At 43.1% G+C, this 15913-nt stretch overlaps 2 protein-coding genes across 5 annotated transcripts in view; both read right to left on the reverse strand.

Annotated features, from left to right (window-relative positions):
• Positions 1 to 4321: 4321 nt before the first annotated feature.
• On the reverse strand, positions 4322 to 11593 carry FBXO22 (F-box protein 22). The gene is made up of 7 exons (XM_014879144.2): positions 11450 to 11593; positions 11228 to 11360; positions 10362 to 10449; positions 9857 to 9952; positions 8817 to 8981; positions 8321 to 8486; positions 4322 to 7265 (listed from the first exon to the last, which is right to left on the reverse strand). Exons 1-7 carry the CDS (start codon positions 11551 to 11553, stop codon positions 6836 to 6838), a joined length of 1182 nt encoding a protein of 393 aa, XP_014734630.2. The 5' UTR covers positions 11554 to 11593; the 3' UTR covers positions 4322 to 6835.
• Positions 11594 to 11731: 138 nt separating this feature from the next.
• UBE2Q2 (ubiquitin conjugating enzyme E2 Q2) overlaps positions 11732 to 15913 on the reverse strand; it is a 45125-nt gene continuing 40943 nt past the window's right edge. For 2 of the 4 annotated variants that reach the window (XM_014879191.2, XM_014879192.2), the window contains exons 11-13: positions 15499 to 15594; positions 15019 to 15085; positions 11732 to 13322 (exon numbers count right to left, since the gene is read on the reverse strand). In XM_014879191.2, the coding sequence (XP_014734677.1) occupies positions 13291 to 13322; positions 15019 to 15085; positions 15499 to 15594 (195 nt within the window). In that variant the 3' untranslated portion in view covers positions 11732 to 13290. The remainder of the gene's footprint in view (positions 13323 to 15018; positions 15086 to 15498; positions 15595 to 15913) is intronic. The other 2 variants (XM_088172350.1, XM_088172351.1) reach the window with 2 other exon arrangements.

Consider the following 15913-nt stretch of genomic DNA (forward strand, 5'->3'; position numbering starts at 1 on the left):
TCTGAAAACTCCTGTCAGAGAGGTCAGAGTTCAAGTTAGTGCTCAGCATGTGAAAGGACAATCTGAGGGCACCAAGACTAACTTATATAAAGCACTAGAAGATCACTTTCTCCCCCTATTATCCAATCTTACATGTTATTTTCTGGACTTCAAATCTTTAGCTGAAGGAAGCTGATAATATTGTTTTAAAGGCTAGGAAAGATAAAAGTCATTTTTCATCATATAGGGACAGGCCACTGCTGTGCAGAGTTCAGGAGATGTGTAGCAGTACTGACAGCTACATCAGAATCAGCGTTACCTGAAGTACTTTGCACAGGCTCAGTGAAAATGAATCAGAGATGACAGCTGGTACATCACTGCTGTGGTATTGATCATGAGACACTCAGGCTTACAGTTGGGTATACTGTCTCCACTGAAGAAGGAAAAGGCTTGTGGTCATCTTCAGTGGCAATTTAGAAAGGAGATACTGATAGAAAATGTAAGAAATAAGTGGACTGAAGTTATTCTGTATAAGCTCTTTGAATCCTCTCAGCTTTCTAGACAGACATAGAATAATTACTCATTTTTCCTGAGCTTGTTTGCATTATTTGGGAAACAATCTGTACAAAAAGTGGGGCTGAACAAACTGACCCCGTGTTTAAATGCAAACAAGCGGATTTATGCAACATTGTTGTCTGTGAAGGAAATGCTACTGGCAATTCAGACTGCCTCAAATCCATTGCATCTGAGAACATTTCAGCTGCTAAAATTATTTCAGTAAACAAACTTTGTGACTATGATGTTCAAATCAAAATGGCATCAGGCTACAAATTCATTTAAAATGGTCAAATGCCACAGAAAGTACAGGGTAGCCAACAGTATATATAATAAAATAGTGCAACACTCTTTAGCAATGATTGCTTACAAAATTAATGACGTAGTCCTGTGAGAATTAAGTTAAGGAAACTCCAGTTCCAGTGGATCAGATCTTGCAGTTGGAGTCACTGGAGTCTTAAAAATTATTACAAATTTATAAACGTGTGAATAGTAAGGGCTCTCTCCTGTTTGACTCCCATTTTCATGAAACTGAAGATCTCATGTCTTTAAAATTACCTCTCCACCAGCTGAAAGGTTATGTAGTAGGGAAGAAGCTGGAAAAGACTAATTTACTAGGAAACTCCATTACTATGATCACACAACAATCTATTAGAGTGTTATGGCAAAAATTCTTTTATACCTGGGGATCATGTTATCCTGCCAGAACCTTGTGGTAAAAGTCTCTTCACAGTGTATTGCAAAAACCTTTTGATCACTTGCAGAACTGACAGCCATTAACAGGAAATCTCTTTATAGACCTGTGAGTGTGAGGTGGCTTATATGTTACTCAATATAGAATTGTTTTTCATTAGCAGTCCAAACAAACACTGGAGCAAAGTATGGTGAAAGTTACAGTTAAAGAAGAAAGTCAAATGGTTTTTCAAAGAAAATGAGGATTTCTCTGTGCTGCATAGTCTTTTGATTTATAATGTTAAATATTAAGCAGAAAAACCAACAGAAGTCCATTTGGTAGCACTCCCCATTTTAAAGATAACCTCAGTGTTGTGCAACTCCTTCAAAATTCACTGCACTAAAATAAAACATTTTCCTTCTGGCCATGAATTTTTGAAGAGCTGTAGAGAGGCTCTGATTGTGTAACTCAGTTATTTGAAAATAGAAAGCCAAGAAATGCTGGATAGAACTTCTCACAGCAGAAATGGTCATTATTCTGTGTAAGTTATCTGCTTATGCTCATCCAAGTCTGTTCTTGCTCTCCTGTAGCCTGTTCAACATAATCTGTATGTAAGGCAAGGGATCATTTCGTGACAGCAGAGGAGGCAATACAAACCCTGTGAAATACCAATAGTCAGGCTCCTGTTCAGTTCCATCTTTGACACTGACACTTCACTAAACCTTTCAGCAGGAACCATTTCTAGAGCTAGGTAAGGGCATGTGAACAGAACCTACAGCTGCAGAACCTGAAATAACAAGAAGATACTGATGGTTTCATCCCCCAAATTAAAGCTACAACCAATTTTTAACACTTTTCAATGCACCTCTATGTCAGTTTCTGTGGCATTTGAAAACTCTTTTTTTTCAGGACACATTAAAAGTGACTGTTTTCAAATTATCCTCTCAATGCAAGTAATGATATTTCATCTGCAGCTTTTGTGCAGGCAAACAATGGGCTGTAAAAATCTGGGTGAGCTTCCACTGGTAGCGATTTTTAAGAGGGCTGGGTCACTTGAATCTATGTTGTACATTCTCCATCACAGAATTTGCTGCCCTGTCATTCAGTCATTTTCAGCAGGTCTGAAGATTCTAGGAGAGTTCCTCTTTGAAAGGATTATTGTTTGCCATCATTGTTGCCATATTGACAACTCAGCTGAGTTTATTTCAAAGAAAGCTGTTTTTAGCTCTCAGAGCTGTGAAAATTTATCATGGAAAGGTGACATGACCTACCACTGACTCAGTGATGTGAATCTCTGAAACATTTATTTCGAGAATTTTATGCTACCTGCTAATCTCAGGGAAGACACATCTGTGAAATGTAATGATGCCAATTTATACACTGTATTTTAAAAACATTTAGAAGCACAAATCCCAATGATTTGGGAATAAATTTTTTTTCACCGAAATTATCAAAGTACTTCAGAGAAAAAAATCTAATTAGCTGTTTCTCTGCTGATAATTATATAAGTATCCAGGTGATATCACTTCCAAATCATCCAAACCTGTTAGAGGCATTTCCTCTGAGTTTCCAGTTTCTCACTGTAGCTCTATGTTCTCTTTAGAATAACACCCCACACTGTCCTGAAGTGCTGGTAGGCATGAAATAATCAATTAAAAAGGCTTCCATTGTTTAAACTTGTATTTGTTTGACCTAAACAAGTAGTACAGGTGCAATGCACACCAGCAGCAGAAGTGAGCTTGCTTTACCTTGCTGCACACCCCAGAGCACGCAGTTCAAAATCCCTTCAAGGCTCATGTGGAGTCCTGCTGAAACAGCCTCTCCTGGAGCTGAGAAATGGGCTTAGAGCAGGAACAACTGCAGATAACTCGACTCAAACAACTGTGTAACCTGCGTTTTGTGTGCAGAACATGGAACTGCTCTATTAAGATTAAATGGATTTTAGAGAGCCACCACAGATTCATAAAGTAAAAAAAAAAATCTTCTCCGCCTTGTAATCATGAAAAATAATCTGACACTGGAGCAAATAATTACTTTCTTAATGTTTGCAGAGTGCTCAGAGACTGTAAGAGATCCTATAAAAGACCATTTAACTGTACATTTAATATCTTTGTAACTCCTAACTATGCAAACTTCTATACCTCAAATGTTATTTTTCTGTATCATTCTGTTGAGTAAAACAGAAGCAGGTATCTGAATGACAAATGCTTTTTGCTTTTCTCTCACGGGGCTGATCACCAGAAAACTTAATTCCATTTTCTGATATGAAAGCTAAGAACCCCCACAACTACACAGTTACTTCTAGTAGAAAAAAGTTCTTCATTTTTAGAAGGAAAAATAGAAGCTAGGAGGGTGTAATGACACTGAGTGAGTTTTGAGGTAAAATTTTAACTAGAAATTCAGAATCCTATGTAACTATTTGTTCTTAAAAGTTTTGCTCCTCTTTACCAATTTTTTCTCGTTTTATTACAACTGCATGTTACAGAAACATCCTATGAGGAGATCTTTGGATAGCAACGTTAAAATAGAAGTTGCAGTAATAGCTTTATGTTTGGTAATTGCTACTTTGGTGGTGGGAGTACAAGGTTATACATCACATGCTTGCTTATTATTTTTTTTTGAAACCTACAGATCAATTAATTGAATGATACATCAAGAACAAATGTACAGCAAAACATTCATATTCAAAACATTGGAAAAAACAGTGTTTTTACCTTTTGTCAGCAAAACTATCACTCCTCCCTGAAGGTCTTGTGACTTTGCAAGTTTTACTTTTTTCATAACAAAACCAAAATCCAGTTGTGGTCACTTAGGGACTCTGCTCTCTTGTTGGAAACCCGTTACTGTCAGCACTGTAACAATTGCAGATAAACCTTATCTTTAGAGCAGTCCTGCTATTCACATTTGCCTCAATTGCTGAATACTCATTTAAGTAACTCTATCCACTTTAAAACCTTGTGCTGTTTCTTTTGAATGACAGAAGTATAAATGTTGGCACTGCAAAAGTCTCTATCAATTATCTCTGCCTTTTGGTACATGCACCTTGTAATCAAATATATCTGGGGTTCTCTAAGGAGTTGTGGTTGAAGAGCAAATAACAGTATGGAGGCAAAATGAACTTGAATAGCAAAACACTTTAATCACAGATGTTACAATTTCATCACTTACACCACTTCCCTGTCACATGGCAGGCATGATGTGCCTGGGACAGACAGTGTTGTGGTTCCAGCCATGTGCACGGTTCTAGGGTATTTTGGGCCCATCCCCACACTTGACACTGGAGACAAGGATTCCTGGATTCTGATGCAGATCTCCCACCCCTCCACCCCCCGTTCTGTACCGTGTTTACCTCTGAAGGTTCCTCAGCTCCAGGACCTGCTGCCCGTGCCCTGCAGACCACCCTGGCAGTTCTGGTTTAACTGTGCCATCGTCTGAGCTCACCATCAGCTCCTGTGACCTTCAGGCCGACTCTGCACTGCTACTGAGGACACGTGGTTGATCACTCTTAACTGCTCGAACACAGCAACCTGCTAACCTTCCTAGGCTGCTCAGCATGGCTGACAGCACCAGGAATCCTGTCTGCATTACAGAAACAAAACATCTCCTTTCTGTCCTGCTCCAAATGGTTATTGCAGACACCAAGGGCCAAATGGGACATTCTGGTTATGCTAAAATAACACACAGCCACCTCGCACCAAGGGGCTTCTCTGAAAATTCAACCAATACTCCACTTCCAGATACCTTGCCTTCTAAATGAAATAACTGAACGTTGTCCAACTCACAGCTCATCCTACCTTCTAATTAAAAAAACCCCTCATCAATACAGCCATGAGGAAGTGCTGTCTGCACTCAGCACACTGACACCAACAGTTAATGCTCAGGACAGATACACCCCTATTAAAGCTCGTTAGGCCACGTTCAGGAAAAGTTTTAACTAGACATGGGCATAAAGTTGCTAACTGAAGTTTTCCTTGGTACATTTAAAGCAAAAAATGTTCCTTTCTTGTACAACGTACAGGTAAGTATTTTCTTTTTACTACACTGAAAATGGGCCAGCTGCCCGAATTTGCATTTAGAAATCTGGTGATATGGTGCAAAATTATTCTTGTTTTATTGTCATTCTATTACTAAGTGAAAATAAAAGGGAGGAAAGAATTTAAAAAGCAGCAAATATATTATCAGCTATACTGAGACTATGCTGAATTTACTTACTTGATACTGCATGCCAGCTGCAGCAATCAAAACAGGTGACTGATGTAAAAGCATAGGAAAAACAGAAGCACAAGTCTTACTTAAAGTCTCTATATAAATATAATAAACCCAGATCTTGTGTGTCCCACAGTTCCAAATTAAAGAGCAAAAACTTCCTAAAGAAACTTAAAGATGGATAGACTTATTTCTGAGCATTCTGGACTTAAAAGATTGTAGTCACACTACAGGAGAAGAGGCAACCACTACTATATTCTGAACCACATAGTTAAGCAACTGAAATTCAGTTCAAGGTGCTGAGCCCAGCTGTACTCTTAGCTGGACAACATCTTTAAATCAGAGCTTTTTCTCTAAGAATAGAAGGCAAGGTATTTTCACATACTTCTATCTTTATTTAACAAGTACTTCTTTACTTTTCTCTAAAGATTTTCATTGATTTTATCTAGGAAAACTGTTCAGTTTTGCAAATAGGACTCTGGGAAAGTTCTGCATCTCTCTAGAGATAAAATCCAGGAAATGGTAGATTTAATGCATCTGTAGTTTTCCTAGAGTGCTTTACATACATAGAGCACATCAAAGTACTCTCTCTTTCTACATTTGGGTTTGGGTTTGCCATTGACACTAAATGGGCCAGGGAGGGGATTGTCCTGCTCTGCTCTGCACTGGGGCAGTCTCCAGCCCTGGGGGCAGTTTTGGGCACCTCAACATAAAAAAGACATGAAGTTTAGAGGGGATCCCAGAGGAATGCCGTGAGGAAGGATCTGGAGGGGAAGCCTTATGAGGAGTGGCTGAGGACAATTGGTTTGCTCAGCCTGCAGAAGAGACTGAGGGGAGACCTCACAGTGGTCTTCAACATCTCTTCACTCTCACGACCAGCGACAGAACTCAAGGGAATGGCAAGGAGCTGAGTCAGGGAGGTTTAGGTTGGGTATCAGGAGAAAGTTTTTCACCCAGAGTGGCTGGGCACTGGAACAGGCTCCCCAGGAAAGTAATCAGAGCACCAAGCCCTGCCTGAGCTCAAGAAGAGTTTGGACAACACTCTCAGGCACTTGGTGAAATTCTTGGGGTGTCCTGTTCAGGGCCAAGAGTTGGACTCAATGATCCTGATGGGTCCCTTCCAATTCAGCATATTCTGTGATTTGTAGAAAACATTTCATTACGGAAGAAAGAGGCTTTCTTCAGTTGCAGAACTCCATCAAATATAATTTCCTGCAATTCTGATGTATACAGGGGATTACACAAAATGCAAGGTTTTCTCACAGATATTATAGTAAACTCTATTGCAACTACAAGACTCGATAATATTACCAAAATGATGTTTACGTTTTGGAAGGGGCTTTGACTGCAAGATGTCCACTCTTCCAGACTTCTTAGCTCTCTGGAATGAAACAAACAGCTCACTGAAGCATTAAACCTTACTTATGCTTGGCTTGCTTTAGTTGAACCAAGGTGTATAAGAGTCATAACAGTAGTATAACCATGGAGCAGGTCATCCTTTATGTCATTACATTCTCTTAATACGAAATTCCCGGTAACTATTCGATCACATCCTATTTCCCCATGTCCAAAAAAGCCAAAGAGGGGGACATTTGGAAAAAACTTCCTAAATGCATCAGCTTCCATATTCCTTTTGGTTTTGTAATGCCGATATCCTCTGCCAACACAGGCAAACATGAAGCCAATGGTGTTGTGCTCGGGGATGTTTGCTGCTTTGAGACGCTGCATGGCCGCTTCCGCTGTCCTCTCATCGGCCACGTCCTGGTCTAACAGGACAGTGGCGCTCTGGATCTGGGCACCGCTGAAAGCCAACCCAACCACACCGCAGGCATCGCCAGGCTGGGCGTGGCTACTGAAAGGCAACAGGCACCAAGTTAGACAATGTCTTGGGGGCACCACTCCTCACCTGACTGCACTGCTGCTGCTGCAGCACACTGGGTTCAAAGCAGCCAACACTGCACTGATTCTGATACCATCCGGAGTTAGAAAGCAAACGAAAGACTTCATATTTCAGCAATGCTTTTGTGCAGCAACCTTTCACCAGGAAAAACTTCCACATTCATTACTAGGTATAAAGCATAAACTTATTTCATTCACACCAAATTCAGCAGCCTGTGTGTGTCATAGCTCTGCAATTCCAATGAAACCGCCAGTTAAACTTAAGACAAGCAAAGGCACTGCGGATTTATACATTGAAGCAGGGCAGCAGTCAGTAAAGGTCTTTGGATTCACGTTGCTTTAAACTGGTTGGCCTGGACACACGGGGTTAAGTAGTTACGTACTTAACCTTTATCTGCAGTGACTTTATTTAAGGTCAGCTCTGTTATTTGGGACAATGGTGCAGCTGACAAAATCAGATGCAAGAAAAACTTTGATATTAGTGTGGACTCCAGACCTGCCATGGCACAAGAAGCCCACAGGCACAGCTGCACTGTGCTCCACAGGATGGAGTGCCACATCCTTCAGCAGCCAGGGTGGCTCAGGTGAGCTCCTGGGGCACAGCCCTGCCATGTGTGCAGCTGCTGCTCTGTGCCCCGAGCCAAACCGGGGCAGGTACACAAACACATGGCCACATCCTGGGCTCCATCACAACGGGTACTCATTTACCTGCACTCCAGAGAAGAAATCCTGACTGCAATAAACACACAAAGGTATCTGAAGCTGGAAATCTTCTTTCCAGTTGGTTTCTCCAAGCTGGGTTTCCAGAATCCAAATTGTATCACAGCCATACAAAGCTTGCAGATTTTCTGGCTATATCATAGGGTAGCAATTGGGACACTTTTCCCTTTAAGAAATTGTTTTACTACTGTAAAGGGGATTTTCAATGTAACTAGAAGGCTATGGATCTGCAATGTTTCTCTCATTTTTTCCAGTTTCTTCATCGTTTACCTTGAAAAAAATACCTACTTCTCAGACGTCAGTGATGTAAAGCTCTCCACTTGTCCCCCAGCCAGGATGATACTTTTCTCATTCAATGGATTGACTATTTGATGAAGAAATCGAGTAGCTCCAGTCTTCCAGGAGTTGTAGCCAAACAGAAGAACAACACGGAGATCTGGGTTATTCTTCAGACCTACAAACAAAAGCCAACACTGATCTCCTTATTTTTAAAACCAGAACACCGAAATCCAACCATAGTTTCTCCTCAAATAATACATCACACCTCTCTCCGAGCAGCTTCGTTTGAAATGTAACAGAGGTGACTGGAAAGTGATCCTCAGATAACTTATCCTTATTAGTACTGCAGAGATTGGGAGGAGCAGAGATGCAGTCACCAGCTGGAGCCCCACAGAGGCTCTTGGAGCCAGAATAGAAGTTGCTGGTTCTACACAGAACTCCAGACTGGCACCTCAGAGAGCAGCACCTCACAAAAGACCACGTACAGGAGAGAAAAATGACATACCTGCTTCAGCAAATTTACTTTCATCAAAGACCCTGTTCTTCACGTCTTTAGAAAAATGGAAGGTATGAATTTTCACCCCATCAATTTTGGGAAACAACAGAGCAAATCCAGCTTCGCCCTCTTCAATTTCTTGAGGCTGATTGCTGCTTGAACCCATCGGGGTAACTACAGAGACAAAACCAAGCATCTTGTGTTCAGAGATTCTAACACTTTCATTTACACTGTAACATGGGCAGAAAGAGGTCGAACAGCTCAGCTGATAAAAAACACGACAATTTATTTCTGTAACAACTTATCTAATTGAAAACTGGTGTGACTTTTTGTTAACGTTTTGGAAGGATGAAATCTGTAAGTCCTGCTGGCTATCAATCACGCTGAAATCAGCTTCGACACAGAGACATGGATATATTTACAGATATCCCCCCAGGCACACCGAATATAAAACACCAGGAAAACAAGAACAGTGCAATACAAGCCTTCCTGCCAGCTTCTGCAGGCACACAGACATATTCAAGTTTTTAAGGTGTCCTATAAGCATGTGATGACAGTATAAAGCAAACTGACACAAAAATTGAGAGTGTATTATTAAAATATGGCAATGACAACAATCAAATACCTTACTTATGATGTGGGAAGTGAATTTTAGGTGAGAAACTGTAAAAAACCAACTTTCTAATGATAAGAGTGAAGCATGAGAAAAAGTCTGCCATGGGAGGCTGTGAATTTTCCAGTTACTGCATAGGCCTCCTGCTAGACCTTTACAAACAAGTATATTCCAGGATGCCCTGCGCAGTTAGTCACAATATGACTGAAATGTATACCTAAATCCAAGCAACATTTAATAAGTACATTAAGGTGCCAGAGGAAACTGCCTACCCCATTAAACCAACCCTTTTAATTATAACTGCAATACATGAAGTAAGCTCCATGTCACTTAGCAGCGACATTGTGAACTCCTTAAAACTGAAGCCAGTGCCGAACAGGGTGGGAGACGACACCTTCAAGCTGACCTCTCAAAAATCCACACATTTTGCTCCTACCTACAATCCCTGGGGTGACCAGTCCAAGAACCTGGCATCGCTTTGGCAACAACTTTTCAAGTGCAAGTGCTGTTTCTTTACTGTTTCTTTTTCTGGCTGTTAAAATAAGAAGAGACCAAGATCACCATCACACAACAGTAAAAGCCTGTTCTGAGCAAATCCCAGAGCCAGCCCCGTCCTGTTTAACCAATGCTGCCCATCAGTGGCCGCCCTGATAACAGCACGCCGGTCTGTGCTGCTCCCTGAGAACACAGGGCTGCCGGCAGGCAAACACACTCAGCGTCCTCCGCAGGAGGAAAAGGAAAAGGGAAAATCTATGCACGTTAACACAGATCTGTGAGCTGCTTCGTACCACAAATGCAATACTACGGCGGTCATGATTTCTGCAAAACATTCCCTTTCCACTGAAACCAGAACTCAGAGAACTAATTCCCTTTCAGCTGACTCTGCTCTACTTACATCCCGGCGTATCTTGAAGTGAGAGTGAGTTAGGTCCAGGCTTTACCTTTCTTTTGCTCGTGACACTCCTCGTGCCCGCTGAACGTCTCTGCGTCGGCAATGTAGAGCACGGTCTGGGGCAGCACATGCACCTTCTGCAAAGACACAGGCAGAGGAGTACACGAGAGGGATGGAGCGGAGTGAAACTGGGGGCAGAAGCCGAGGAGAAACTGCTCCACCACCAGCCCCCGCTGGTCCCCTTTCCCCTCACCAGGCTCCTGTGAGCCAACAGCAGCCTCTCATTAGCCTCAGAAGTGCCCAGATTTAGCTAGTGAACTGGCAGCACAGGCAAGAAGCTAACCCAAACCTCACACAAGCAAGAACAGCTCTGCAGACTGGCCTCATGATTCTGCTCCTTCTTTTAGCACTACCTAAACGCCTTGCATTCGTGGTTGTCGGCTTCTGCTGTTCATCTGTCCTGATGCTCAGAAACAGTGCAGAGGAGCTTCCGGCCCTCCTTGTCCCAGTTATTTTAACACCGATCTGCTGAGGCCTGTCTACTGCTTAAGACTTTGACATGAATCTTTGTGTAGGGAAGACCCAGCAGCAGGTTAATACTGGAAAGAGATCCTACCAGACAGAGAAGCCCTGCAGTGTTCATTCAGTGTCTCCCAGCCTATGAGAGTTTACCTCTTAACAAGATTGCCGCGATGAACAGATGCGCCCTGAACTGCAAATCCTGGCCGTTTTGATCAGTGTATTAACACGCAACACTCGAACTGTCAGAACCACCTACGTCTCCGACCACGTCCCTTTCGCCGGGCGGGTGGAAGGAGCGCGTTCAGTGTTTAAATTAAGGCGCCGAGCTCGCGTCCCTCAGGCGCCCCTCAGCTCGAGCTCGCGCCCCTCAGGCCGCCCCTCGCGCCCCCTCACCTCGAGCTCGCGGGCCAGCGCGCGCACCAGCGCGTGGTTCTCGGCGGGGCCCGGCTCCAGCGCCGACACCCACGCGATTCGCTGCCGCGTCCGCAGCGTCCGCCGGGCACACTCCCGCCATAGCCGGCACACGCTGCAACACAACACGGACACACCGCGTCGGCCGCACCGCCCCCGCCAACCGGAGCCGGCCGCCGCCCAGCCCACGGCGCCGACCCTTACCAGGCGGCGCGCAGCAGCGCTTTGGTGGGCAGGAAGCCGAGGACGCGCTCCACCACCTCGGCGAGGTTGGCGAGGACGTAGCCGCCCTTAGCCGCGGATTCCATGGCCCCGCCGCCTCCCCGGCGCGCTGCGTCACCCGCGCGCCGCCGCGCCTGAGGCAACTTCCGGTCAACGCCTGCGGGCAAAAGCCGCCACACTGGCGCCGCCTAGCGGTGCGGAGGACCCGCCCGCTCTCACCTCCCCCCTTCCTTCGCGCCCCGCGCCCCAGCACGGACACAGCGCTTCGTAAAATGCTTTTTATTCATAAACTTGATGCAAGTTTACAAATTACTGTACATTGCCAAGGAACTCTGCCAGAAGAAACGGAACCCAAACCGAAGCATGCGCCGCAGGGCGGAGGCCGGGGCCGCCGCAGCCCCGCCGTGCCCAGCGCTCGCCCGGCGCACCGGGCAACGACAGCGGGCACCGGGAGCGGTGCCAAGCCTCGCCCCTCGTTTCCTTCGAGCTAAAAACTGGATCTAGAAGCAAATGCACAAGGACCCGCGGGCGCCTGATAGAGAAAAGAGCACAAGTTCGATAGTCAACTAAAATAAAAACCATAAAAACATGCTTCTGCACTTCTGAAAGTGCTTAATCCACGGAACACAGCCTTCGCTCGGCCCCGAGGGGTGCGCGGGCCTAAGGACTAAGTACTACAACCAAAATAGAGTAGATTCCGGTAAGGCAATGAAATTGTGTGAGTACACAGACCCAGATTCATCTCCTAATAAAGAAAGAACAGTTCCCATTAGTCTTTCAATAACAAAACCACCGTCATGACTATGGCAGCATTTCTTATACCTCTGAATTGGATGACGTGTTTTTGTACTTTATTGTAGCTTTTATATAAAAATTTTTCATTCAAGGACTTGCATCTCAATTTGTGCCAATCACTTTATAAGTTCATTAGTTTAGAAATGATTGCAACAACCCGTTAATAAAATGGAACACCTAAAAAGGTTTTTAGTATTTTAAATAACTTCAAGCTTCATACTGTGGCTCTTCTTGTTAAGGAGGTTGAGCCAACAAGTAGCAGGAACAGCCCAGCAAGTTCTGATGCCCCAGTGGAAGTGACTAGTTACAAGGTTTTATTGGCACAGCCTTGCTCTGCATAAAAACAGAAAATCGAAAAGAAAAAAACCAAACAAAAAATTAAGATAATCTAAACAAAGAGCATCTTTTCCAATAAACAGTTCATATTCTCATACAGCCATGAAAAAATGTTTAATGACTTAACATACATGTGGTTTTCCTATATCATTAATTTGGAAAATACTACAAACGTTGTCATTTTAGACCAGAAAAACTACTGTGATTTGCAAGACCTGACGTTTCCTAAAACAGTATTAAACAACGTATTAAACTTCTTGGCTTTAAATGAAACAATACAATGCAAGTCTCTGCAGTCTGCATTTTGCAAAAAGTAAGAAATACACAGAAGTGTGTGAACAACTCACTCCTATTGTATGATCTTTAGTAAGTTGATAGCCTGCTGCAGGGAGAGCTTATGCTTTCAAATAAAAAAAAGGGAGAAGGGAGGGCGTGGCCCAAATCTGCTTAATCCATAAGAACAAATATGGTAAAGGCCCAAACTGCTCAGTCCAGATGCCTAAGAAGAGCGGAATGGGAAGGCTGTAACTTATACTGTACGTGTCAGTTGACAGATTATCCACTAACTTATCTAATAGCTAAAGTCCTCAGTACAGCTGTTATAGGGGCACTCATAGCTTGAGTCTGTGTGTTGGAAAACATAAAGAGCTTGTTTTGTTGACATTGGTCCAGGTGTACAACAGTCCTCAGCATTAGCCATCTTCTTTTGGAGGAGTGTACCAGCCTGTGGAGAACAGAGACACATTAGGCACCAATGTTGCTGCATCCAGACCATCCTACTCTTCACCTGTGGGAGAGGGAAGCCTACCCTGGCTCAGTCCTTCCCTCAAAGCAGGCCAGCTCAGCAAGACCCAGTGCCCTAAATGCGAGCAGGCAGCACTGGAGACAATCCTTGTGGCACATTCCAGGCTCAGACCCGGTGTTTGGGTGTGCACACACGATTTCTGTGGCAGCAGCTATCCTGAGCTGGACAAGATGAACGCTAACAAGAGGAAGCTGCTGAAGGAGGAACATTGCTCTAACCAAACTTAATAGAAGAGAGGTAAAACTCCCAAGTCTTCAAGCTACTTAAAACACAGACATACAAACAGACTGCACTGGGACACTTGTATAAATCCCATTGTGCACTGCAGAGCCAGGCATGCACAAGCAACTGAATGGTTTATCCTACTTCTGCAAATCTTACTGTAGGAATAAGCTCAGAAATGTCAGTTGAATAACTGGTCTCCTGACAATGTGGCATGTTTAGCAGCTGAATCATAGCTGATCAAATGTGCACTGCTTTTTCCAGAGACTTCCAGAGCTCCAATCTTAATTCTCCCAGCCCCTCCTGTAACATTTCCTCTAACGTGTGTACAGTGACTACAGGGCCTATCTGTGCTGTCCCAGAGAGCACATAGCAGCTCTAAGCTCAAGACACCTTTCACAGCAGCACTGAGTGCTGTGAATGCTTTGTATACAGCTCCTGAGGCAGGACTGATCACTTGTAGCACAAACAAGTAAACAGCTAGGCTGGCTTCTGTAGCAAACTAAAAGAGCAAAAGGCTCAGTTAACAGCAAGATCAAAATACTGTAAAATTGGAGAGCATGTTGAAGTCATTATCTTTGATCTTCCTCCCCAGAGTACAGGTGTTATGTGCTATGTTAGTAGCAGGGAAGCTGAGGTGCTCACTGCAGTCACACAAACACATTCACAACAACCTGGATTGCTGGGGGACACTGTGTCCAGCCCAGAGCACAGAACATCACTGACTCCCTCATCACGAGACCAAGGTACCAATTCTGCTGACTACCTTTATGTGACACGTATGCTACTTAAACCTTTTATGGCCTCAGGCTTCTCATACTGCCACAGTAAATTCAATTATACCAGAAGCACTTACACATGTGTTTTATGCAGCAGAGAGACTTTAAATAGAGCAAAAAAGCTCAAACTGAAACAGGTGTCTCCCTGTTCTATTGTACAATTTCCCAGCTAACACACCTCACTTGACTTTTTGTATTTTTCAATCTCAGGTCTTTTCCCCCCCACTTTCTCTCTTCCTTAATGATTATTTCCACTAGGTTCTTAACACATTAAAATAAAATCTTTCATGGAAAGGAATGAACTTCCAGCAGATACTTCACCAATATTAAGAGTCCTTAAAGCTACAGTAACAATGAAGTTCCTAGATCAACTGGCTGAATATAAAACGGAGCTGCCTTTCAAGAAGCAGCAGGAACACACACACAACATTCAAGAAAGCTGGAAAAGTTGCAATGATTGCAGTCAAATTATTTGAGCACTACTGTTTATCTACTGCAAAAAGAAAAGAAGGAAAAAACATTTATGGTCTTCCCAAGCCAAAGTAAGACACTTTGTCACTTGACGTTTCTCTGTGGCCAAACACCAATTCCCAGGGTGGCAAAAATATACATACCATTTTTCTCATGTATTTGTACTAGTGACTTATAGGACTGCTGTGCTCTTGCTAGATTATATTGATTCTGAAAAGAGAAAAAACTAACATCAAAACCTTCATCTAGACATGCAAGACTCAAAAACAGTTCTAACAAGGAAATTCTACAGTGGGCTTAAAGTCCATGCACAATGTTAGAACATTCCTGGCTTTCAAGATTCCTTTCTCCGAGCCACAAATTCCAAATCTTTCCAATTCTGATCCTCCTTCCCCCTCCCTTGTCCATACAAGGACAGCAAAAGCCTACCCTGCCCATACCAAGGCTTTATCTACCTCATATGCTTGTAATTACATAAACAATTTTTAATTGCCAATAAAATCCTCATACAGACACCAGACAATTGCAATAGCAATTCTGTCATTAAACATCATCTGTGTGAGTCAGCAAAGAAATGCAAGCCCACCAGTGAATTGTGTATTTGATAAACACAGCACATTTACCTTATTGGCTCCAAACTGTACTCTGGCTTTTCCTTTGACTAAAGTGGCATTGATCTGCATGATGACTGATTCTATTGAGTAGGCACTGCTCCAGCCCTGGAGGAGGAAAGGAATATTAACATACAACAGGTACTTGCTTCTTGTGCTCACCTTGCAAATCTATTTTGGAACGTGTACTTTGGGATTCTTTTCTTTTCTGCATTCCAGTTTTAACTACTTCTTTTCAGTTAACTTTTATTTTCCACAGAAAATCTGTAAAATTATATACAGTCCTAGTACTAAACTTGTGAGAAGAGTGAAAAGGCTGAATCACATTTCTAAAGACAGAAACAAAAAAGCTCCATCCTTACAGCATTGACACATTTTCAGCAATTCTGTCACAACAGAAATTACAACTCTGTTTTCCAAGAAGCAG

The sequence above is a fragment of the Sturnus vulgaris genome, chromosome 13 (assembly GCF_052056855.1).
Source record: "Sturnus vulgaris isolate bStuVul1 chromosome 13, bStuVul1.hap1, whole genome shotgun sequence".
NCBI classification, from domain to species: Eukaryota; Metazoa; Chordata; class Aves; order Passeriformes; family Sturnidae; genus Sturnus; species Sturnus vulgaris.

Bases quoted from the DNA above. Each gene is read 5' to 3' on its own strand.
- FBXO22 (XM_014879144.2), bottom strand. From the start codon at position 11,553: ATGGAATCCGCGGCTAAGGGCGGCTACGTCCTCGCCAACCTCGCCGAG. The intron at 9,953-10,361 runs GTAAAGCCTGGA...TTATTTTAACAG, and splicing joins GTGTCACGAGCAAAAGAAAG to CCAGAAAAAGAAACAGTAAA. The intron at 8,982-9,856 runs GTAGGAGCAAAA...TTGTCTCTGTAG, and splicing joins GGTCACCCCAGGGATTGTAG to TTACCCCGATGGGTTCAAGC.